Genomic DNA, 24,480 nt, shown 5'->3' with positions numbered 1-24,480 from the left:
ATAATACATCAGATCCACCAAAATGTGTTTCGGATAAGCCATTCATATGCATTAGAAGAACATTATCAGCAAAATACATAAAAATATGGGCCTTGCCTTACAAAAGCAGTGCTATTAAATTTTCTGGACTGGTTGACCTTCAGCAACAACAATATGTTGACTATTGTTAACATTTTAACTTTTTAATATTCTGCACACACTCAGTCTAAAAAAGTTGCCATTGTTTTATAGTGAATCAGAGTTGGTTAATTCAGGAAGAACAGAAAGCCTACGTTTTATCTGTTTTTTTTTTTTAAATGTGCGCCACATGTACTTAAAGCAGTACTACAGGTAGTCCATTTAGTGACTGTTCAAAGTTACAACAAACTGAAAAAAGTAACTTATGATTGTTGCAGCATCTCCATGTTCACATGATCAAAATTCAGACGTTTGGCAAATTACTCAAATTTATGACGGTTGCAGTGCCCTAGAGTTATGTGATTATCTTTTGCAACCTGATGAGCAAAGTCAATGGGGAAGCCAGATTGACTTAACAACCATGTTACTAACTTAATAACTGTAGTGATTCAATTAACAACTATCTCACTTAGTAACAATTGGTCTCGATTGTGATCATAAGTTGAGGATTACCTGTATTCTATCTGAAATTTCATGCTTCTGTAATATTTGTCTGGAAAAGTAAAATTCTTATGAGAAATGAGAGAGGATATTTTAGTACATATCTCCCAGTTTTATTATGTGTTAGAATCAATTTTTATATTCTTTTTCTTCAAATAGGTGGAATCATTTATTTTGGACCAAGAAGATTTGGATAACCCAGTGCTTAAAACAACATCTGAGATATTTTTATCAAGCGCTGCTGAAGGAGCAGACCTACGTACGGTGGATCCAGAAACACAAGCAAGATTAGAAGCTTTATTGGAAGCAGCAGGTAAGTTTTTTAAAATTGGTAGTAGTTTTTTTTTAGGATGAACTAATTGTTTTAACCTGAGGAAATAAATATAATATTTAGCAGTTTAACAACTTGAATTTAAAGCTAGGAAGAGAAATTGAATTTCTAGAATTAAGTTTTTTTTTAAGAAGTGTTTTTAAGGCATGCAAGAAGTAGGAACAAACTAACTTTTTAAATTAATTTTCCTAAAAAGAAGACATGGTTATCTCAATTAAGATGTAGATAGCATATTTCAAATAGTGGAAAATTCTAGGACCATAAAAGAGACATTTGACATTAGCATTCTTTTCTCAGTGCAAGGAAACATTATTGATAGGTGTCTGTTCTGCATCTGGTTGAAAATATCTAGTGAAAGGAAGCTCACTACTTCTCCTTCTAACTGCTTCTCCTATTGAATTCTAAAAATGTCTGGGAACCTCTCTAAGATTTAATTAGAAAATACCTTTTTTAAGTCCAGAAGTCTATAAAGCAGCAGAAAGAGAACAGGAAAGGTTTATTTGGGGAATGCAAAGACATGACTCAAATATGGTTAGAAGGGGGAAGGTGAACTACTCCTTGCAGTGTTTGAGACATGTTTATGTGTTTCCAAAAGAAGCCTTCCTCTTCTCCTTCCAGTGCTTTGAAAACGGGAAGAGGGAGTCAAATACATGTCTCAACATAGTGAGAAGGAGAAAAGAAAAGTGTAGGAGTTGATGAGTGAAATGGTTCACTTAATGACCACCACAATTTACATCTTAATAGGCAGGTTCATTATAATCATAAATCAAGGACTAACTATTAATTTATTAATATTTCTCAAAATCTTTAAAAACATAGGTTTATCACCCTGTCTACTTAGCAAAATTAAGAGACAGATGATCATAATATTTTGTTAAGTTAGTTATAAGCTGTTAGCTACAACTTGTCTGCCAGATAAACCACAGCAAACACTACTGTCCTACCATTTGCTGATGTTTTTGTTGTGATTGGGTAAGTGTTGGCTGCAAAAATTGCCATTCAGATTTGTAGCAGGAAAAAAGTGATAGATCTTTGATATTAGTATTGGTTGGCAAACTGGACAATAGTAAAGTGAAGTTTGAAATATGGAAAACAGAGGAAGGATTAAAAGGCAGAAATAACATAAGGAAACAGTTGCTTAGCTTCATCCATAAAATATATAATGAAAAATGTACACAGTGGATTTGTTCATATTGCAGAGGAAGAATTTGCAAAGTTCCTCCTCCATTATTGGAGATTTTAAAGAATAGATTGGATAACCATTTGTCTGAAATGGTATAGAATCTCCTGCTTGAGAAAGGAGTTAGATTAGAAGACCTTCAAGCTCCCTTTCCAACTCTTTTACTCTTTATTCTATTTTATTTATGCTATCATAAATCATGGTGTCACCACTTAGTGACAATACTGACAATTCTATTACAGAAATATAACATAAAATTAACATACAGTAGTCATCAAGTCAGAAGTTGTAATTATGTGTGTTCTTTGCTTAATAATGATAACGGAACCATCAGAATTGTTACTAAATTGTGCCATCTCATGACATCACACTTTATGACAGCATTCATTAGCAATAGAAATTCCAGTTGTCATTAAGAGAGTACTACCTATACAATACATATGTTCTTAATATGTTAATTATTCATATAGAGCAGTGGCCCCCAACCTTTCGGGCATCAGGGACTGGTTGTGTGGAAACAGGTTTTTCCATGGACCAGAGGGGGCGTGGTTTTGCATGCTGCCTGCATCCTGCAGATGGGGTTTTGCTTGTTTGCATGGCCCAGTTTCTGGCATGCAGTGGACCGCTGCCGGTCCATGGACCTGTGGTTGGGGACCCATGGTGTAGAGTAATGATGGCGAACCTTTTTCTTACGTCGTGCCAAAATTGCATGCATGCCCACTCAATCTCCCCTCCCACCTGCACACACTCACACCCCGCATGTGCGTGTGACCCCTCCAGGCTCCAGAGGCTTTCCTGAAGCCTGCGGAGGGCGAAAACAGCCTCACACAGAGGCCCTCCAGATTGTTCCCGAACTTCTGGTTGGGTGTTGGGGCTGTTTTTTGCCCTCCCCAGCCTCTGGAGGTTTTCCTGAAGCCTGGGGAGGGCGAAAACGGCCTCCCCTGGCCCTCTGGTAGGGCAAAAAATGAGCATTCCAGAGCTGACAGCTGGCATGCCACCAAATATGGCTCGGTTTGCCATCACAGGTATAGAGTATTCATTTTCATTTATGGTTGTCATTCTTTAATTATATCAGAAGTCTACTTTTGAACTGTTATTTACGTGAGCTACCTTTGAAACGTTTCTGGAAACTAATGAAGAGTTGAAGAACTTGTGGTTCTCCTGATGCTGCTGAACTTCCCCTCCCAATATTATTCAGAATTAACCATACTAATAGAAACTGCTGAAAATTGTAGTTCAATAACATCAAGAATGTCATACACACCCAATTCTAGTTACACTTCTTTAGAATGCAATAATCTGCTTGTTGAATGGACCAACTACTCAACATGTGACTCCTCTTGAGATATGCCTGCAAAAATGGAGTGTCATTTTATAACTGATACTTCTTATTTTTAAGATTCTAAAATGCTTGGGGCTGTATAAGAATGGATAAACCTTCTCATGTGCATCCCTGCATATTAATATACTTTTCAAAACATTTGAATCTGGTACCTGGGCTGTTTTTTCAGTAAATTTAAGTGAACTGAGTTCCTGGTTGCATTTTGGATATAATGCAGTGAATGTTGATTTTGGAGTGCCTGTGTGCAGTATTGTGGTTAAAGCTACACTATATTGCCAAAAGTATTCGCTCAAATCAAGGGCAGTTAAAAGTACAGGAAAGTTGATTAGGGGTAGTTTCTTAATTTTAAGAGGTTGCCTTTTTAACTGGTATGTTCCTCTTCCCTATAAATCTTCTAACAAGTTAACTCTTAACGATTTTAAGAAATAAAGTGTTCTTATATGCATAGAAAATAGAAAGGGAAGTGACTATTTTAATTGTCTCTGCCTATTAAAAGCCAACTGGGATGACAGTAAGGAAATGCATAGAGGGATTGGATGGGCTGATAAGGAAATAAGGTGTAAATGTGAGTCACAATAATAAGAATGAAGGACAGGTGGATTTTGGCAAACAATAGGAATGTGAACCTGAAACAGCTCTATGTTGCTCTGACTGAACACTATTAAAAGATTAAAAGCCAGTGAGGTGTAGTGGTTAAGGTGCATGCTGTACTATAAACCAGAAGAATGTGAGTTCTAGACCTACCTTAAGCAAGAAAGCTGGTTGGGTGACTCGGCCAGTCAATTACTGTGTCTCAGCCCACCCCACCTCTCTGTTTGATATTTTCTATATACATTAGAATTTCTTTCAAATTTGATAGCTAACTTGATAGCATGCTAGTAGTATGGACTAGAAAGAAATGTGGAGTATTAGGAGGATTCAGGGTAGGTTGCCATTGCTTGCCAATTGGCTGAATAAGGTGTGAAATAAAAAGGATATTAACTTTGACTCCAACCATTTTATTTCATGAGTCATATGCATTCATTCCTTACCATAGACTTTGATTTGCTAGAGAGAGATTCTACTTTTGACATGATTTCTGTATATAAATAAATAATTGCCACCATACTTCATATCATTGTTTGAATGTTTAAAAATATTCTTGCTCTAGGCAACTTGAATGTTTAAAAATATTCTAGCTCTAGGGCAACTTGAAATTTAGTACAATTCTTATATAAAAATTTGGTCTGGATCCCTGGTGAGATAAGTTCAGGCATCTCAGTCACACAATGAATTATTTTCCTGTGGTAGTATCTTTCTTGAAAAGTTCCTTTTATTATGAGATGACCTACTGGGACCAAGGGAAAATTAAAAAGATTTAATTTTTAAACAAATCTTAAAGAAGTTAAAATTGTTAAGTATAAAATAAAATTTGCATTAGAAAGATGTAAAAAAATCTGTATTTCTCTTCAGTGGAAAACGTTTAATAGTGGTACATGTATGAAAGAAATAAATGTATTAATTAAGAGGGGTAAGGGATAAAAGGAAAATAGCTAACACGTTTACTGAAAAAATGGGTCCAAAATTAATTATCTTCAGGTTTTTGTAATAAAATCACATTAATTTCTAGCATTCACTGTAAATATGGCTAATTCTGCATCCAACTCATAGTGATCTAAACTTCTAGGAAATGGATTAATTTATATAGGTGCATGGAAACAAATTTTAATTTGAATCCTCACCAGTCTTTGTACTACCTGAAAATTTGGGGAAACCATAGCTAAAAAATAATTGAAGCCTTATATTCCATGACACTGAGCCCTTTTCCTTCTTTATTTGACTCCTTAGGACTAGATGTCTATGGCTATTCTCAGTCATCCAGGTCATGGTGGTCCCAAAAGTGCTTTTTCAAGAGGCAGTTGAAAAAGCACCTTTAGGTCTTCAGGTCTTGTTTTTCCATAAATGCAGCAGTTAGAGTTATATGCAATGAAGATTGTCTTAGCCAGCTTTAGTGGTTTTTAAAATAATATATTTAAAGAATTGAACATTTAGTTCTTTGGCATGTTTGCTACTGGTGCTAACTAATAATGCATGTGGTTGAAGTCTAAAATAGTGTCTCTGCATTTTTTGTGTGGCTTTCATACTAATCTGATTGATGAACACACGTACGCTGAAGGGATTGGTAAATTGTCCACTGCCGATGGTAAAGCCTTCGCAGATCCTGAGGTGCTCCGAAGATTGACTTCTTCTGTCAGCTGTGCATTGGATGAAGCAGCTGCTGCACTGACACGGATGAGAGCAGAGAACAATCACAATGCAGGACAAGTGGACAAGTATGCACATTTGTTTGTTTGTTTGTTTGTTTGTTTGTTTATGTGTTTGATGGGGAAAATAGTATTTGTGATACAATACTTCAAAGTTTAGAATATCTTGTAAATTATGGTTTTGAGTTCAGCAGCTTAGAACTAAGGCTGAGATCTAGACATGAATTTCAGAAGTACAACTAGAATTATAAACTGACTTAGGGGTCTCGGGGTCATGTTTATAGTTTCGGCCTATGCAGAAGATTTATTCCAGAATTGTACGCTTATTTCATAATTACACACTGCCACAGTGTGGCAATTGTTGAAAAAATACCTCATCTTTACTTACCTAATTTATTTCGTCCTAACTTTCAGTTGTTATTTCTTCTGTGTAATGTTTTGGGGTTTTTTGAATGCATATGTGTTTTGGACATACAGTAAACTGTAAAACAAATATACACAATTTAACTATTTTCTTTTTGCAAAAATGTGATAGTAACACTGTTATTAAAGAACTCTTGAAATTATACAGTAGATAGTACAATTATGCAAGCGGACAGTATTTTGTATTTTGAAGATAATTCCACCTAGGAAAAGAAGTCAATGTAGTTAATATATTTTTTACTATTACCGACTGCATACACTATTTAAATACCTGCTGATTTTAACTATATTAAGCTGCTATAATCTTATAACTTTCATTCATTCAAGCAAGAAATATGAGAAATTCAACTAAAAGCGAGGTTATAGCCGTTGGCTATTTAGCTTCTGGTTGAGCACATTTAGCAAAGGGAAGCTCTCCAGTTCCCTAGGAAATTGCTTATACAGGCAGTCCTCAACTTACAACCACAATTGAGCTCAACATTTATGAAGTGAAAGTTTTGGCCCCTTTATGACTTTTCTTGCCACGTTTGTTAAGTGAATCACTGCAGTTGTTCAATTAGTAACACGGTTGTTAAGTGAATTTGGTTTCCCCACTGACTTTGTCAGAAGGTTCAAAAATGAGATCACATGACCCTGAACAATGCAACCATCATAAATGTGAATCAGTTATCAAGGATTTGAATGTAAATCACATGACCATGGGGATGCTGAACAGTCATAAGTGTGAAAATGGTCATAACTCACTTTTTTCAGTGCCATTGTAATTTTAAATCATCACTTAATGAACTCTTGTAAGTCAAGGATGACCTGTACTTTTGACCGTCTCTTACTGTTAGAAAACTTTTTAAACATTTAATTGAAGTCTGCCTCTCAATAATTCAAATTCATTAAATTATACCTAGAAATTTGGAGTGATAGTGTTAATCATCATATGACATCATTTGAAGGCAAACAAAAATAATTTTCTCAGCCTTTTTCTAACTGTTATACATTCCAAATTCTTTCTATTTCTCCTCCTCCTAGACTTTGTTTCTAGTCCACTGATCATCTTTATTACCTTCCTCTGAACCTGTTATATAATATGTCTTAATTGTGCAAAGAATTAGATAAAGTGCACGGAATGGTGTCTGACCAGTCTGGAATTAAAATTAAATAATCATTTCCTTTGATTTTGAATTAAATTAACATTGATATAGAGTGTTCCATGCTTTTGTTACATTAGCTTTTGTAATTTTATTAAGTCTGTTCTTTACTCTTCTATATCTGTGCATTTGATATTTACTTTCTAAATTCTTATTCTTCATTAAGAACCCCAAGCTTAATCTTTTTTGTTATATATATTTTTGTGCTTCCAAGTCATGCAAATATTAATTAAAATATTCCCAAATTGAATATTTTAATTCCTGCTTCCATGATTAAGTTTTAGGAAGGAAGGTACATTTCAGGAGAAAAAATTGTTCTGCTTAGGTATAGCTTCACTTTCTATTTCCCTCTCCTAGCCCTTGTATTTATTTATTTTATCCCTCCTTCATTATTTTTACAAATGATTTAAGGCAGCGAACATATCAACACACCTCCTTCCTGCTGTTTCCCCCACAACAACCCTGTGAGGTGGGGTGGGCTGAGAAACCTTTCTTTCCTTACTTATATCAGCTCTCTCAATTTAAATTCTTCATATTGACTTTGCACTTTTAGAAAGAGTAAGTTAGCAAATCTGCCAATGTCTCTCCGTTTTAGGAAGCATAATAAAATGTAATTAGTAGGTACTTTAGAACTGTATATTATATTTTATACAAAACATTTTAAGAAAAAAATCATGTAAATTTAAAATTTGGATTTAATGAACAACACCCTTTATTTTATTTAACCTGCTTATAGTAACATTTGTTTTTAAATTGTCTTATGTACATTTGCATTATTCTTCTATTGCAAGATATTTTCTTCCCCTGAAAGTGAAAAAAACTAAATTATTTTCATGAACTTAATAGAATGAGCTAGAAATAAAGCTTCCTGTTCAAATACCTTTGAACTAGAGCATTCTGAATGATGTGTAGACATATAAATCTCACATATATTATTGTTGAATAGTCTAAGTAAATAAGCAAGTTCTTATTCTTCCCCAGTTTAGATGCTTCATTTTTAAAAAATTTCTTTTGGAATAGTATGAAATGAGGCACAATTCTATTTTGGATGGGAAAACATTGTCTGAGCTAATAGTTGCTAGGTTACTAAGCCTTTTTTAAAATGTTTCATTAACCAATTTCTTAACTATATCAGTTCTTTAAGATTAACAGTGACTAATTTTATACAATTTTATTAAAAAAATATCTTCTAGTCGCAGTTTGGCAGAAGCTTGTTCTGATGGGGATGTAAATGCTGTTCGTAAATTGCTTGATGAAGGAAGAAGTGTAAATGAACATACAGAAGAAGGAGAGAGTTTACTTTGCTTGGCTTGTTCAGCTGGATATTATGAATTGGCACAAGTGAGTAGAGTTTTTCACACGTTTTCTAGATTTTTTGGTGCAAATGTAGCTAGATTGTTGAAGAGGCAGCCACCAGAGTGCAGAATAACATCTATATTAAAGTTGCTGCATTGATTGCCAGTAGGATTTTGAATCCAATACAAAGAGCTAGTGGTTGCTTTTAAAGCTATGTACAAGTGCAGTTCTGGAATATATTGGACAATGATTGCCAGAATTGAACTTGCCTGTCACTCTGATTTTAGAGAAGACTTATTCAGAGTCTGTCCTCCTTTTGAGGTACATGGGGCATGGATAAGATGATAGACTCTGCCACTTTGTGGAAGACTCCTTCTTCAGAAGTACTTGCAATCTGAAAATAAGTTAAAATCTGCATTATTTTCCTGTGCGCTGCTTGGAGAATCCAAGATCAGTTAACTTTTGCCTGTTTGGCCAGAGACTAAGTTAGAAAAACTCTTGACCACGCCTCCTCTGCTTGACGGAGCTCAGTTTTTTCAACTCCGTCTAGCCTAGAAAGACATGTTCAGTTTTTATCCAGCTCAGCCTAAGCAAGTAGTTTCTTATCAGCTTGGATTCTTCTAGAATTGCAGCGATTCATCTCAGGAGAGCAGACATAATTAGAGAGGATCTCAGGCGCAGGGCTCTCCCGAGCTGTTTTTGACTGCCGATGAGTGCTCTGGTTTTTCCTGGTCTGTTGGCTAGAACTGCCATTGCCGTTTTCAAGCCTTCATCAGTTCCAAGTTTCCAGGGATCCAGGCAGCTTGGAGATATTGCCCAATCACTAGCCTTTGATAATATGGTTTGTGTTTTTGGCGCCAGGAGAGCCGGTTTGCTGCTCTTGCGCCATTTTAAACTTCACTCAATTGCAGTGAGGCCTGACTCTTCAAACGTTAGTGTCGTCTCTTCATCCTGTCTTTCCTTTGGTGAGAGATAACGGTCTGTAGTACCTGCAGTAATTTGACTACTCTTGAGGACCTCGCTTTGGATCAGTTTCAACGTGCCTGGCCGTTTCGCACCTTTTTTTTCTCCTGGGCACTGCTTGGAGTGTCCAAGCATGGGTTAACTTCAGCTTGCTGCCCAAGGACTGAGTTCAAATCTTTGTGTAGCCACCCCTCCTGTTCCCCTTAGGAGCTCAGTTTTAAAAACTCAGTCGCCCTAAAAGGATGCAGTTGGGGAGTTCCAGACCTTGAGCAGCAAATTGAACACTCCAAACAGTTATTGTAGTCTCTTTTCTTATTTTTGTGTTTAGCAGATAGTGTTAGGATTCATTTTAAATCTAACTGGATAAAGTTCACACCTAATTGAAGCGCGGAACAGGTGCTCGGAGCGCGGCTGCCTTCCGCAACCACCGCGGTTGAGGTACTACCGGGAGGCTCGTCAGTGGCTGCTGGTGAGCTCCGAGGGCAGGTAAGGAACCCTCCAATTTCGCTGCAGGTGTTTTAAAAATAGAACGGAGGTTCTACTGAGCTCTCCGATCTGCAGGCAGCTTCCCAGTGCGCTCCATAGCTTGCAGTGGCCATTTTGGGGAGAAAAAAAGCGGCACGCTTTATTTGCAAGCCGTTTGTTTTGCCGCAGCCTGGTTCCACAGCAGATCGCTGCTGGGAGGGCTTTTTAATTTGGGATCTTGCTCTGGGTCTCCAGGCAGGTCTCCCCCTCCCCAGGAAGACTACTGAAAGTGGCTGCAAGGAGTTTGACTCTCTCGGGCCATTCCTTGCTTTACCACTGCACAGATCTGCAGCGCCTCGGAACCTTAGTTTTGGCGCCAAAATATTGCTGACTGTCGCTGATCCTGGCAAGGCCCATTTTCCTCTGGACTGGGACTAAATTGAAGGGGCGGACTTCCAGAGCTATTGCATTATTGGGATCCTCTCATCTGAAGCTCTGACTGTACAAAAGTGCAACATGGCCAATAAGAACGTGCCTGAAGCCAGGCATCAAGCTGAACCTCCTCCTAACAAAGCAGCAGGCCCAATCCTGTTGCCAAAGGGAACAGTGCAGGCTGCCCTGCAAAAGGGAAACAGCCCCAGGCCAAGAAAGCCTCCAAAGCTGCAGAAAAGTTGGCAGAAAGGAGACAGAAGGCCCTGGAGAAACAGTTCCAGAAGGCAGTTAGTGCCCAGGCACAAGCTGTGCAAACCAGGGAACCACCGATTCCACCAATTTCTGCAGACTTCACGGAGGCCTCCCCTTCCCTGGCAGATGATAGGGATTTTGGATTCTCTCCCAACCCTTCCAGGGCTTCCCCCAGGTCTCTTATTTCCTCTGGAGGAGGTAGATTTGGAAAAGGCCTGCTCCCTAATGGGGGAAGAGGCTCCCCCTGCTGGTCCTGCAGCTAGGGAGAATCCTGAGTTATCCCAAGCTATGCAGGAGGTGGTTGAACGGGCAATATCACAGGGGATTGCCAATGGCATCCAAAAACTGGGTTTATCCTTGCCCCTCCTGAGCAAAGCCAAAGCTAGAGGGCAGAACACTGGAGTCCTCCCTCAATCCTCTGGGGCCTCTCCTCCTGCCTCCTCAGTGGTCAGCGAGGTGTCTGATGAGGAGGAGGGTGGACAGGATGCCCCTGATCTGTCGGAGGACGAAAATCCGGCCCCTGACGCCCCTGCATTCTCTAGCCTATTCAAGCCTATGATGTTCAAGGCCATTCTGATCAAGGCTAGGGCTTCATCCATCCAAATGGGTCTTCTCGCCCAATCGGATAAGAATGCCATGTATCAGGGTAACCAGACTATAGGGCCGGGGGATCCAGGCGCAGGCCTCTTTAAAGAAATCACTCTTCCTCAGAAGTTGGTTCCTGCGCCGCAGCTGTTCCTGGATATAATCCAGCGACAATGGCTTCAACCTGGATCATTGGCCAATCCTAGTGGGATGGACAAGAAGCTCTACTCGGTAGAAACAGCGATGGAGGAGCTTTTGAAGCTCCCACAAGTGGATGATCCCATAGTGCAGTGATGGCGAACCTATGGCACGCGTGCCACAGGTGGCACGCGGAGCCATTTGTCAGGGCACCCAAGGTGCTGCCCTGTAACTGAGTTCACCGTTTTTAAAAGCCATTTTTCGCCTTCCCCAGGCTCTAGAGGCTTTATAGGAGCCTGGAGAGGGCGAAAAGAGCCTCCCCCGCCCCCCCCCGGAGGCCCCTCGGAAGCTTCAGGGACTTCCGGAGGCGACCATTTCGAGGGTCTGGTAACCGGCCCTTTTGTAGAAACAGTTCTCCCCATTGGCGGCCGGTTAAAATATTTCACAAACCAATGGGAGACGACTACCATGGACGCCTGGGTGTTACAGACGGTGAGGCTATGTCCCACAGAAGGTTTCAGAAATTTTACTTTGCAGGGCACCATTACCAGTACAGGACTCTGCCATTCGGCCTGTCATCAGCGCCCAGGACCTTCACAAAGTTGTTGGCAGCCATAGCAGCTTACCTCAGACCTCTGCCTGTGTGGTTACAATGTTACCTCAATGACATTTTAATCCAGTTGTCATCCCTGCTGCAGGCAAGTCTTCACATCACCATCCAGCTCCTCCAACAACACGGTTTTTCCATGAACCTGGAAAAGAGCCATCTGCTGCCGTCTGCCAGTCTGCGCCACCTCGGGGCAGTGATAAATACAGAGAACTGCGAGGTCTATCTCTCCCAGGAATGGCGATCCAGCATCAAGTCACTGGTGACCCAGCTTTGATCATAGCGGTCAGTACCTTTGGCGACTCTTTCCCAACTCTTGGGGAAAATGATTTCCTGCATAGACATCGTTCCCTGTGTGCAACTGCACACGCAGACTCTGCAGTGGTTTCTGCTCCTGTACCAACGGGCAGGCAGCAGCAGTTCCAACACCAAGGTTTGGGTGCCACCGAAGGTGCTCCTTTCTCTGAACTGGTGGACATCTCCCACTATTCAAAAAGCGTGCCTGTTTAGGGAACAGGATCTCATAACAGTAACATCCAATGCCAGTCTCTTCAGGTGGGTGCCCATAGTCAGACATAGGTGGCTTAAGTTCACTGGAGCCCACAGGACCTATTAAACAACATAAACTGGTTGGAATTCCAAGCTGCTCACCTGGTGCTTTGGTGATTCCAGGGACTAGTAACAGGCCGCCACGTCCTAATCCTCATCGACAACATGGCTACGAAAGCCCATATTGACCGCCAGGGGAGCACCCACTCCCAAGTCTCTCATGCTTGAGGCAGAGAGCCTGGGCCTATGGGTAGAAACGCATACCCTTTCCATCAGGGCGGAGCACATCTCCAGGATCGCGAATATGCAGGCAGATTGGTTGATCAGGTTGACGGACCATTCAGAGTGGTGCCATCACCCGGAATTGTTCCAGGAATTGTCCCAGGGACTTGGGCAACTGACTGGACTTGTTCGCTCATCCTACAAACACTCATCTCCTGAGGTTTTTTGCTAGGTTTCCTGTACCGGGGGCAGAGGGAGTCAACGCTCTCTGCAGCCCTTGGCCTCAAGGGCTGCTGTACGCCTTCCCTTCATCCTGAGGATCATCAGGAAGGTGCTTGCGGAGGTCCTTCTCTTCGCTCCCCACTGCCCCAGATGCCCCTTTTACACTGACCTGGTCAACCTCTTGGTCTCTTGATCATGGAGAATTCCAGACGACAGGATATCCCTCAGCCAGGGGGTACTGCTCCATCCGGAGCCTCAGTGGCTCCATTTAACCATCAGGCACTTGAAAGGGACCTCTTAAAGCAGCATAGGTTCCCCATGAAGGTCATTCAAATGATCCAGGTGGCCAGAAGACCTTCCACTATCCTAATATATAATGCCACCTGGACTTCTTTTTGCAGATGGTGCCTCATTGGGCACATCAATACTCTTGCAGCATTGATTCTGCAAGTCCTGGACTTTTTGCAGGAGGGATCGGACAAGGGGTTGTACCCCACCACTCTCTGCTGGCAGATGGCCGCCTTATCCACGGTTCTGGCAGGTAGAGATAGCCATACCCTTGCTCATCATGCAAGGGTACATAGTTTCATGAAGGGGGCATCCAACTTGAGGCATCCTCTGGTACTTCACTACCCCACATGGGACTTCTCCATAGTGTTGCAAGCCCTCACCTGTACACCATTTGAGCTGTTGCGGACTATCAGCCTTCGGCTATTGACTCTCAAGGTCACCTTCCTCGTGGCCATTACCTCGGCCAGGAGGATCTCGGAGCTGACTGCTCTATTGGTCCACGGGGATCTCTGCATTTTCCACCCGGACAGACCCTTCCTTCCTAAAGTAAACTCCTGGTTTCATAGGGCCCAGGAGATTATCCTCCCGGACTTCTGTCCATGGCCTACGCATCCTCTAGAGAGGAAATGGCTCCATCTGGATGTCAGAAGGGCTCTGCGTAGGTACATCAAGTTTCCTTCAGAAAGATGGTATTCCTGTTCATTTCCTTTCAATCAGCATCCATGGGACAGAAAGTGACTCCATCCACCGTAGGCCGGTGATTAAAGACTTGCATAGCCAAGGCCTATGAAATTCAGGTCAGACTAGGCGTATCATGGCCTACTCCACCAGGAGTGCTGCCACGACAGCCATTTGGGCTACGCAAGCTTCAATCAAAGAGATCTGCAGGGCAGCGACGTGGTCCTCCCCATCACCCTTCATCAAACATTACAAGCTGAACATGTTTGCCTCAGCCAAGGTGTCTTTCGGGCTGTGAGTGCTACAGAGGGTTCATTCAGCTTCCGGGACCCTGGACCAATCTACTTCTTGCCCTTGAGACATTAAGCTTGGGTATATCCCATGCTTGGATTCTCCAAGCAGTGCACAGGGGGAAGAATGTTGTCTTACCTGAACGGTCATTCTCTGTGCTCTGGGAGAATCCAACCCTGCCCTTGTGACCAATCCGGTCCAGGGTCCCATCTCTATTGACCGGCTGTGCCTTCGTTGAAAAAACTGAGCTCCGTCAAGCAGAGGAGGCGTGGTCAAGACTTTTTCTAAGTCAGTCTCTGAGCAAATAGGTAAAAGTTAACCCATGTTTGGATTCTCCCGCAGCACACAGAAAATGACCATTCAGGTAAGAAAATGATCTTTTCATTCATTCTTCAGGCCCTGCTGATTGAGGGTGTCCATTTGGAGATTTTAATCATGACCTTATTTTTACGTTGTTTTTGTTTCATTTTGTCCAGTGTCCTTTGGGATTGAATGGGCAATAAGTAGTGTAGATAAATAACTAAATCGTAACCTGAAAAGTTATCTGCGCAGACAAGAGTATTGTGCAAATGACCAGCCCAGAGATGATGTCTTACAACCCTTTTTTGTAGTTAAACTTCTGGTTCTTTTGAATCATTTAGAAAATAGCTAAAGCTTTGAGAATAGCAGGAAAGAATTAAGGCTAACATGTTTAATTTGTGCAGGTGTTGCTCGCTATGCATGCAAACGTTGAAGACAGAGGGAATAAAGGAGATATAACTCCACTCATGGCAGCAGCCAGTGGAGGCTATGTGGACATTGTAAAACTGCTCCTTGTTCATTGTGCTGATGTGAATGCCCAGTCATCTACAGGTAAGGTTTTATAAAATAATTTTGGATGCAAGTCCCAGTTTGCTATTTGCAGGCTCGTATTAGATTTCTGCTACAACTAGAGTCATATTTTAAAAAGTAATGCTAAACATGAGAAATAACTTGTCATCAATGTTTTAAAAAATAACTTCAGATAAAAGTTGAAGAAGAAATTAAGTTAGTATTATCTAAAATATTTGAAAAACAGCATCATACATTTTGAGAAAAGATAAATGGATCCATTGAGGTTTGTTAACTGCAATATTAAATTGGTCTGATTATGAAATATTTGCGTAATTTCCAGATCCAAGAAACAATTTTCAAGTGTAGACATGGCATAGTTTACTTGTAACTGAGGAATAAAGACATATTAAAATGCATTAACTGCATTTTAATATTTCTGCAAATTCAATCAGTGATGGTATATCAATGAAAAAATTGAAAATAACTTTTTCAAAACATAGCAGGTTACTTTTTATTATTGGGACATAATTAATTAAAATAGACTCCATAAATTTTTTTCATGTAGTACTTGGAGTCAAATTGCCTTTGGTTCTAACTAATGGAATACTTCCAGAAATTTAATACTCTCCTAGAAGATGGTTTATTTAAGTTGTTGATACTATAGAAAGAATCAGCAGGCAAATATACTGTCCCTCATTCTGCATATATATTATTTGCTCTAACTCAATGTGTTTTTGGGCTCAATCTTGTTGAGAAAGAAGAAATAATTACCAGTGTAAAAAAGATTTTGAGTTTATACATTATGCATATCCCTATTTGTGACTGACTCTAAATAGGATGTTGATTTTGACTGAGATTCATATCTTCTATATAAGAACATTTTCTATATATTTTTCTGTGAGTAAATTTGCAGTATTTTTCAATTTCACCTGAATTTGTTTGAACAAAAAATTTACTAGTTTATGTTTTCTAACTCATTAACATTCCTTAATGAAAGGTAGGATTTTCAAAATTGTTGGAGCATAATACTTAGTCTTCAAGGTCAAACGAGGGCATTACATCCTACACTGTGCCCTTCTACAAGTTAATAAAAAATCAATTAAATTATTTTTTCAGTTTTCAAAATGCCATTTTTGCTTGACTGTTCTTTATAGTTGAATAACTCCATTGTCATCAGTTGTAAGACTTGCCTTTCAAATATGAATAGTGTCTATAATAATCAGTTCTAATGTTTCTAAACATTAGAAGTAAATAAGCTAAGAACTATATTGATATTAATGGGGAGGGTAGTATCAAACAAGTGGGTGTAGAATTGTAGACCTAAACATAATTTATGGTAGTAAAATAATGCAAATATTGCTAAATATACATGTTCTAAAATTGTTGATATATAAAATACATTAACAGTTAAATATAACTGTTAGATGTTTGTTTCTCTTTTAGGGAACACTGCACTCACTTATGCCTGTGCGGGGGGATTTGTTGACATTGTCAAAGTCTTGTTGAAAGCAGGAGCAAATATTGAAGATCATAATGAAAATGGACATACTCCCTTAATGGAGGCTGCCAGTGCAGGTCATGTTGAGGTGGCAAGAGTACTTCTGGAATATGGTGCTGGAATCAACACTCACTCTAATGAATTCAAAGAAAGTGCCCTTACACTTGCTTGCTATAAAGGTATGGAATTTTGAAGAACTATATATATTATAATAATACAGACATGTACTTTAATTGAATCTATAACAGATTTCCAATCTTTGTAAAGAAATAGAGCACATTAGGAATTTGGAGAGCCTATTATTGCACTACGATGATCAGCACGGTTAAAAAAAATCTCATTTACAAAAAGGAAATCAGTGTTTTATCTAGTAATACTTTCTACACCACTACTTATTTAGGTTTTTAAATGCCAAACATAATTCTGGGCTGCAGCTTATTGTTACTTATATTTTCTAGAAATGCTAATAAGTATGTGCAAATCCCAGAAGCATTTTCAGAAATAAAAATCATGGATGACATTGGTGCCTTAGCAGCAAAATAGTTTTTCATATAAAAATAATAATAATAGTAAAAATGACAATGAAAGACACTACACCAGATTAGCGATTCAGGAATTTGTTCAGATGACATGATAGGATTTCTTTGGCATGGAATTTATTATAGAATATACATAGTCCTGAACATACATTGTAGCTCAAACACTTTGCTTGTTTGTTTAATAACCTGCCCATCTCATGCTTGTGATTCTAGACAGCACACACATTTAAAAGGACCAAAAATCAAACAATACTCTTGAAACCCAAACTATAATAAAAAGGGGGGAGTGCATTCTGAACTTAAACACAATTCAACCACTTAATGGATTGCATACTTCCATAGGATCACCAGACCCAATGGCAGAAGTATATTTTTAGGGTTTTCCAGAAGACAAGTATGGATGGCCTTCAGAAATAATACAACCCTGTTTGGGCTAATTGACAGTCTTATGATCCGAAAAGTACCCACGCAAGTAATTGTTTAATAATTATTTGTTTAAGGAAGACTGCATAGTTAGGAAATCATTTCATATAACATATTTTATAACTGAGAATGCCTCTATCATGCTGCTACATTAAGCAGTTTTCAGGACTCGTCGTGGAAAATATCTTCAAGGAATTGGTTCAAATTAGAAAACAGCAAAATTAATGCAAAATGTTAATAAGACATTATATCCTACAACTAATGATTCATTTGTTTTTGGTTTTTTTGCATTTTGAAGGTCACTTAGATATGGTTCGTTTTTTGCTTGAAGCAGGAGCTGACCAAGAGCACAAAACAGATGAGATGCACACTGCTTTAATGGAGGCTTGTATGGTAAATCTCCAATGAAATAAATCTATTTTGTTGAGGATCTATTCTCTTAACTTTTCCTCTTTGACCCCCCCACCCAAGAAGACCTGATTGGAAAAAATGTTTATGGAGGATAATTCTTCCGAATTATTTATTTATCACATGCATTTTGTTTTAAATGTATTATCTTTCATATTGGAGCCATGGTGGCGCAGTGGTTAGAATGCACCATTGCAGACTAAGTCAACTCACTGCCAGGAGTTTGATCCTCACCGGCTCAAGGTTGACTCAGTCTTCCATCCTTCCAAGGTCATTAAAATGACCCTGGTTGTTGGGGGCAATATGCTGACTCTGTAAACCTCTTCAAGAGGGGCTGTAAAGCACTGTGAAGATATAAGTCTAAGTGCTATTGCTATCTCTAGTAGCAAATAGTGCTAATACTATTGCTATTTTTCTTAGAATGGTAGATAAATAAAAAGCATAGGCATGCTGTCACTTATACAGGTAGTTCTCGAGTTACGAATGTAATAGATACAGTTGCCAATTGCATTTGTAACCCAAGGATTCATAGCAGTGAATCATGTAACCAAGGCCTCCCCCCACCCCTGGGATACCTCATGCTTGGGTCCCCACAATTGTTTCCCCCCTCCCCCAATCCTGCTGCGCTGGGTCACTTATCTTGTGAAGATCTGTCTTCTCTAGTCTCTCCTGTAGTTTCTTTGCCTGCTTGCAGTCTTGGTGCGAAGAGCATTTTCAATACGAGACTTTGGACTTTAGTGAAATCTCTTGCTTGAAGCCTCCCATCGGCTTTTAAACACTCTTTGAGCTAAGACTGGGATGGTGCAAAAGGTGTTTGCAAGCCAATGGAAAGCTTCAAGCAAAATTCCTGAAACTTTGGTCTCCTAGGTGCCAAGCCCATGAGGCAGCATGAAGAGACCCAGATATTGCCTACATCATATTTGGGGTGGTGGTGGTGGAATTGTCCTTAGGGCTACTAAAGCAGTGGAGAGACTCCTAGGGACAGTCATAGCTTCTGGAGCAGGGATGGGAGAAAATGGAAAAATTAGGAGAAATTGTATTTCTGTATTTGTGGTTTTTAAAAATAATGGGGAAAAATTAAAAATAACTTATGAAATAATTCTAAATACTATTTAAAATAGTATATGAAAACATTGATCTATATTTTTAAATTGTGCAACAGTTTTTTTTCTTCACTAATAAAAATTAATACATTTATGATTAACTAAATATGATTTGTTTGTTGGGGAGGGTTGGTTTTGTTTTTGTTTGTTTTCCCGAAATGTTACTTCTTGAATAGTTCCTGATACATTTTCTGGCACAACGTGAATGCCTAGGTTGCCATCAAATTGGATTCTGTCAGGGAGATATGTCACAGAAACTAAAAATTGAATTCCTGCAAGAAATAAAATGTTTTGTTTCTGTTGCTAATTCTTAAATTTTCATTAAATACCCTTGCAAAATTATGTTACTGTTTTACTGGAGAAATGGTTCACAAACTGTTTGCAATTATGATTGAATATAGTCGTCGTCTTTTCATTCAGATTATATAGAACAGTTCCTTGGAAGGATGTTTGTGTCACCTTTATTTTTTTTTAATAGGATGGGCATGTAGAAGTAGCTCGTCTGTTGCTCGACAGTGGTGCTCAAGTGAACATGCCTGCCGATTCATTTGAATCTCCACTAACACTTGCTGCTTGTGGTGGTCATGTGGAATTAGCAGCTTTGTTGATAGAAAGAGGAGCAAATCTTGAGGAAGTTAATGATGAAGGGTATACACCATTGATGGAAGCTGCAAGGGAAGGTCATGAGGAGATGGTAGCTCTATTACTGGCACAAGGTAAGAGAAGGTGACCTCAGGTATAATTTTATAATTTTTCTGGTTCCCATTTTCAGTTTTTTAAGAAGTACCGTATTTCTCCTAGGTGCTGCTTGGAGTGTCCAAGCACGGGTTAACTTCAGCTTGCTGCTCAAGGACTGAGTTCAAAGTTCGTGTAGCCATGCCTCTTGCTCCCCTCAGAGGCTCAGTTTTAAAAAACTCAGTCACCCTACAGGACACTTTTTGGGGAGATCCAGTCCTTGAGCAGCAAGTTGGACTCTCCTAGATAGTGTAGGGTAGCCTTTCATTGTTTTAAATTGTTTAGTGTGTTAGTTAGTCAATTCTGTAGAGTTTGTTATTTTTTGCTCCCGTTCATCTAGCTACCTTTGAATTACGCGCGAAGCAGGCTGCCTGGAACGGGGCTGGTTTCGCCTGCTGCGATTACAGCTGCACCGCAGGGGGCAGCGTCAGCTAGCGTTGGGGGGAGAGGTAGGTAGTCAGGGTCCCCCAAAAGGAGCAGTAGGCTTCTCAGTTTCCCCTCGGTCCCGTTCTAGGTGCGCGGCGGCCATTTTAAGTTCAAAAATTGGTGCGCTTTTGTCCTGAGGCCAGTCATTGCCACGCAGCCGGTCTTCAGCAGCAGATTGCTGCAGAGGGGTTATTTAACATTGGGCCTTGCTCTGGGTGTCCAGGCGCCCCCCCCTCTAGATTATTATCTGGCGCCACTGGGGATTTGGGCCATTGTCAGGCCGGCTCCCTGGTTTTTTTCTCAAAACAGCACGGATCTGCAGGCTCATTGGCTATTCAGCCGGCGCCATTTTCCAGGACCGCTTTGCATCGTGGCTGAAGGCCTCAGCCTGCGCAGTTATCACCGTTACAAGGCCTTCTCTACTGCCTCATCCGCAACCGTCCCTGCCAGCCATCACAGTCGTTCCCTCCCTGTGCCTCTCATCATGGCCAGTATAGTGGAGGCTGAAGTGGATCCCCAGGCTGGTCCCACCGTCAGCAAACGCAGCAGGTCCAATCCTGCTGCTAAAGGTGAAGGGACAGGGTGTCCATTTAAGGGAAAGCACCCCAAGGAGAAAAATATTTCTAAGGCAGCTGAAAAGTTGGCTGAAAGGCGCCAAAAGGCCCTTGAGAAGCAATTCCAGAAAGCTGTCAGCACAACAACAACCAGCAACCCTCCCTCCACCCAGGGAGAAGGGAGCTGGCCCTTCCCTTCCTAGCTGAGGAGAACTTTGGGTTTTCGCCCAATCCATCTAGGTCCCTGGGGTCACCCTGCAACTCTCTGGCAGTGGACCCCATTAATGATATGGACTCTTGCATAGGGGAGGAATCCCTGGCCCCCTCTGAGGCTGGCTTAGACCTACCTAGGGCTCAGGAACCCCAATTGTCAAGGGAGATGCAAGAGGTGGTCGCAAGTGCGATCTCCCGGGGCATCTCGGATGGCATCCTGCAATTGGTCTCAAAGTTGCCCTTTTCTACCGCCAACCTCAGCAGAGCTCCCATTGCTAATCCCAGCAGGGGTCGCACAGTAGGTTCCCAGGATCCACCGGCTAGGGAGGCCTCGCCAACCCCCACTGGAGTCAGTGAGGTATCTGAGGGGGAGGAGGGGGATCAGAATGCTCCTGACCTCTCAGAGGACGAAAATCCCGCGCCAGACACGCCTGCCTTCTCAGTACTATTTAAGCCTTCCATGTTTAGGGCTATCCTTACCAAGGCCCGGGCCTCTGCCACCCAGATGGGCCTTCCGCCGTCGGCAGATAAGCTCCCCTCTGATCAGGGCGCTAAGGACTCCATTGGACCTCAGGATCCAGGTGCGGGGCTGTTTAAGGAAGCCTCCCCACCCCTGGATCTTGTTCCAGCTCCACAACTGTTCCTTGACATTATACAACGCCAATGGGCCCAGACGGGTTCCATGGCTAATCCTAGTGGAACAGACAGGAAGCTTTACACCATGGAGAGCCCCCTAGAGCAGTGTTTTTCAACCACTGTTCCTGTGCCGCGAGATGTTGCCTGGTGTGCCGTGGGAAAAATTGAAAAATGCGAAAGATTTTTAAAAAAAATGTCAAATTTTCGCCCACTAGGTGGGCGCTGGACTGTGTCCTGGGTATGGAGGGGTGGTGGGGTTTTTGACCCCACCCTCGGCCAGCAGGGGCGCCGATTGGCGCTCCTCAGGGGGACACCCTCCACTTTTCTTGTCCGGGCTGTGATTGGTCAAGACTCCAGCCTGGACCTATCACAGTAGGACATCATCTTCCGACTTCCTTCCCGCCCGAGCACAGTGTGCGCAGCAGCGGAGAGAAGAAGACGTTGCGACTCGAGTCACCAAAAGGAACCGATGAGTGACGGACAGCGGCTATCTGGAGGAGACAAGCGCAGTAAGTACTGAGTGACAGTGAGATACTGCAGTGATGGACAAGTTTTTGAAAAGGAAAGAACTGGACTCTGAACAAAATTTGGAGCCAGATGAGAGCCCAAGTATGAGTGGGGATCAAAAGAAAGCAAAGATGGTTAGCTCAAGCAAATTCTCTGGCACAAGGCAATATAGCGAAAGCTATATTTCATTTGGATTTACTTTCACCGGAGATGCAAACAAACCAACTCCACTGTGCGTGGTGTGTGGTGAAAAGCTAGCTAACAGTGCTATGGTCCCAAGCAAACTTAAACGCCATCTCCAAACAAAACACCCTTCGCTTCAAAACAAGAATGCGGACTATTTTATTCGCCTGCGTGAAAACATGGAGAAACAGGCAACTTTCATGAGAAAAACCACAAAGGTAAATGAAAGAGCTCTTAAAGCTAGCTATCAAGTTGCTGAACTTATAGGCAAGTCAAAAAAGTCGCACACTGTGGCAGAGACATTAATACTTCCCGCATGCAAAGCTATTGTAGAGGAGATGCTCGGATCTGAAGCAGCTAAGGAAATAGCCAAAGTCCCTCTCTCAGACAACACAATTTCCAGACGTATTAATGACATGTCTGCAGACATCGAAAGTGTGGTTTTGGAAAAGATCCGTATCAGTGAGAAATTTGCATTGCAACTTGACGAGTCTACTGATATCAGTGGACATGCTCAACTCTTGGCCAATGTGCGTTTTGTTGATGGTGATGAGAAAGAGTTGAGAAAACTTCTTTTTTTGCAAGGCATTGCCAGAAAAAACAACAGAAGAAATTTTTCGGGTCACATCAGAATACCTTGAACAAGGAGGACTTAAGTGGGAAAACTGCACAAGTGTCTGCACCGATGGAGCTGCAGCCATGGTCGGGCGCACCAAAGGCTTTGTAAGCAGAGTGAAGGAAAGAAATCCAGATGTGATTGTTACGCATTGTTTTTTACACCATGAGGCCCTCGTAGCCAAGACTTTACCAGCAGACCTAGTTCATGTGTTGGATGATGTTGTGCACATGGTAAACTTTGTAAAGTCACGACCCGTGAAATCATTTTATTTCTCTTCAGTCACCACTGAATCCCTTGACTGGGTTAGGGACCCTTATAGCTCAGCATCAGTTGGTGGAAAGGACATGACTTTACAGGAGCAGGAGGAACTAACTGAACTGAGACAAAATCGTGGTTTCAAGCTAAGATTTGCTGATCTACCTTTGGACAGTTTTTGGTTGGATACTGCCAAGGAGTTCCCCCTTCTGGCAAACAAAGCTATTTTGACATTGCTCCCATTTTCCACTACATATCTGTGTGAGATGAGCTTTTCAAGCATGATTGCTATAAAAACTAAATACAGAGAGAGACTGAGAGCTGTTGACGAAGAGCTACATGTGTGTCTTTCTTCGAATCCAGCCAGAATATCAGCTTTGTGTTCAGCCAAACAGGCCCAGGTTGCGCACTGAATAAAGTATTTTATAATTTTTCATATTTCTGTTTACTTACTATTTCATAATAAAGTAATTATAAAATACTTTCTTTGTGTTTATTTGATTCCTATTCAAGAGAATTACTTTATATATAGTCAATATAGGCACAGAGTTAAATTTTTTAACATTTTCTAATGGTGGTGTGCCTCGTGATTTTTTTCATGAAACAAGTGTGCCTTTGCCCAAAAAAGGTTGAAAAACACTGCCCTAGAGGAGCTTTTGGAACTTCCTCAGGTGGATGACTCCATTGTCTCTCTCACTTCTAATTCTGCACTTGCTGGAAGGCTTAAAAGCAGAGGACAAGAGGGCAGAGAAGGCCTCCCATAAAACTCACCTGGCCACTGCTTGGGCCATGCGGGCTTCCTCTTCGTCATACTTTATCAGGGCAGCGTTATTCTGGCTCCATAAGCTGTTGGCCAACCTACCAGCATTGGACGCCAGGGCAAAGCAGGATGTCAATAAAATTATAGCGGCCGTCAAGTACTCGGCCGACGCCTCGCTTAATGCCACAAAATTTTCTTCCAGAGCCCTTGCCTCTAACGTAACCTCGCGCCACCTGTTGCAGCTCCGCCACTGGTAGGCGGACATGAAAGCGAAGTGGAAGCTCGCTTCCGCTCCCTTCAAAGGGAGAAAACTGTTCGGGGAGGCCTTGGATTCACTCCTCATTGAATCCAAGGACAAACGCAAAATCTTGCCTGCGGTCACCAAGAAGCCAGCCCGCAAGGGTCAGCCTTTTTGTAGGCAGCCCTTTTGGAGCGCAGAGCCCTCCACCTCTTCTGGGGGATTCAGTAGGCCTTACTCCCAACCCCAGGATCGTCCCCAGGAGAGGTCCTCGTATAGGGACAAGAACAGGCAACAGGG

The 24,480-nt window shown here is 41.3% G+C and overlaps 1 protein-coding gene across 8 annotated transcripts in view; it reads left to right on the top strand.

The window, feature by feature from the left end:
• Nucleotides 1-24,480, top strand: part of LOC309390952 (ankyrin repeat and KH domain-containing protein 1-like) — a 194,703-nt gene that overhangs the window by 24,714 nt on the left and 145,509 nt on the right. For all 8 annotated transcript variants that reach the window (XM_081950895.1, XM_081950898.1, XM_081950893.1 and 5 more), the window contains exons 2-8: nucleotides 778-931; nucleotides 5,627-5,783; nucleotides 8,473-8,620; nucleotides 14,975-15,122; nucleotides 16,527-16,760; nucleotides 17,842-17,936; nucleotides 19,533-19,770. In XM_081950895.1, the coding sequence (XP_081807021.1) occupies nucleotides 5,743-5,783; nucleotides 8,473-8,620; nucleotides 14,975-15,122; nucleotides 16,527-16,760; nucleotides 17,842-17,936; nucleotides 19,533-19,770 (904 nt within the window). In that variant the 5' untranslated portion in view covers nucleotides 778-931; nucleotides 5,627-5,742. The remainder of the gene's footprint in view (nucleotides 1-777; nucleotides 932-5,626; nucleotides 5,784-8,472; nucleotides 8,621-14,974; nucleotides 15,123-16,526; nucleotides 16,761-17,841; nucleotides 17,937-19,532; nucleotides 19,771-24,480) is intronic.

This window comes from Natrix helvetica (assembly GCF_964273705.1).
Source record: "Natrix helvetica genome assembly, chromosome: 4".
NCBI classification, from domain to species: Eukaryota; Metazoa; Chordata; class Lepidosauria; order Squamata; family Natricidae; genus Natrix; species Natrix helvetica.
The sequence above is the reverse complement of the archived record's forward strand: the minus strand, read 5'-3'. Positions and strand labels throughout refer to the sequence as shown.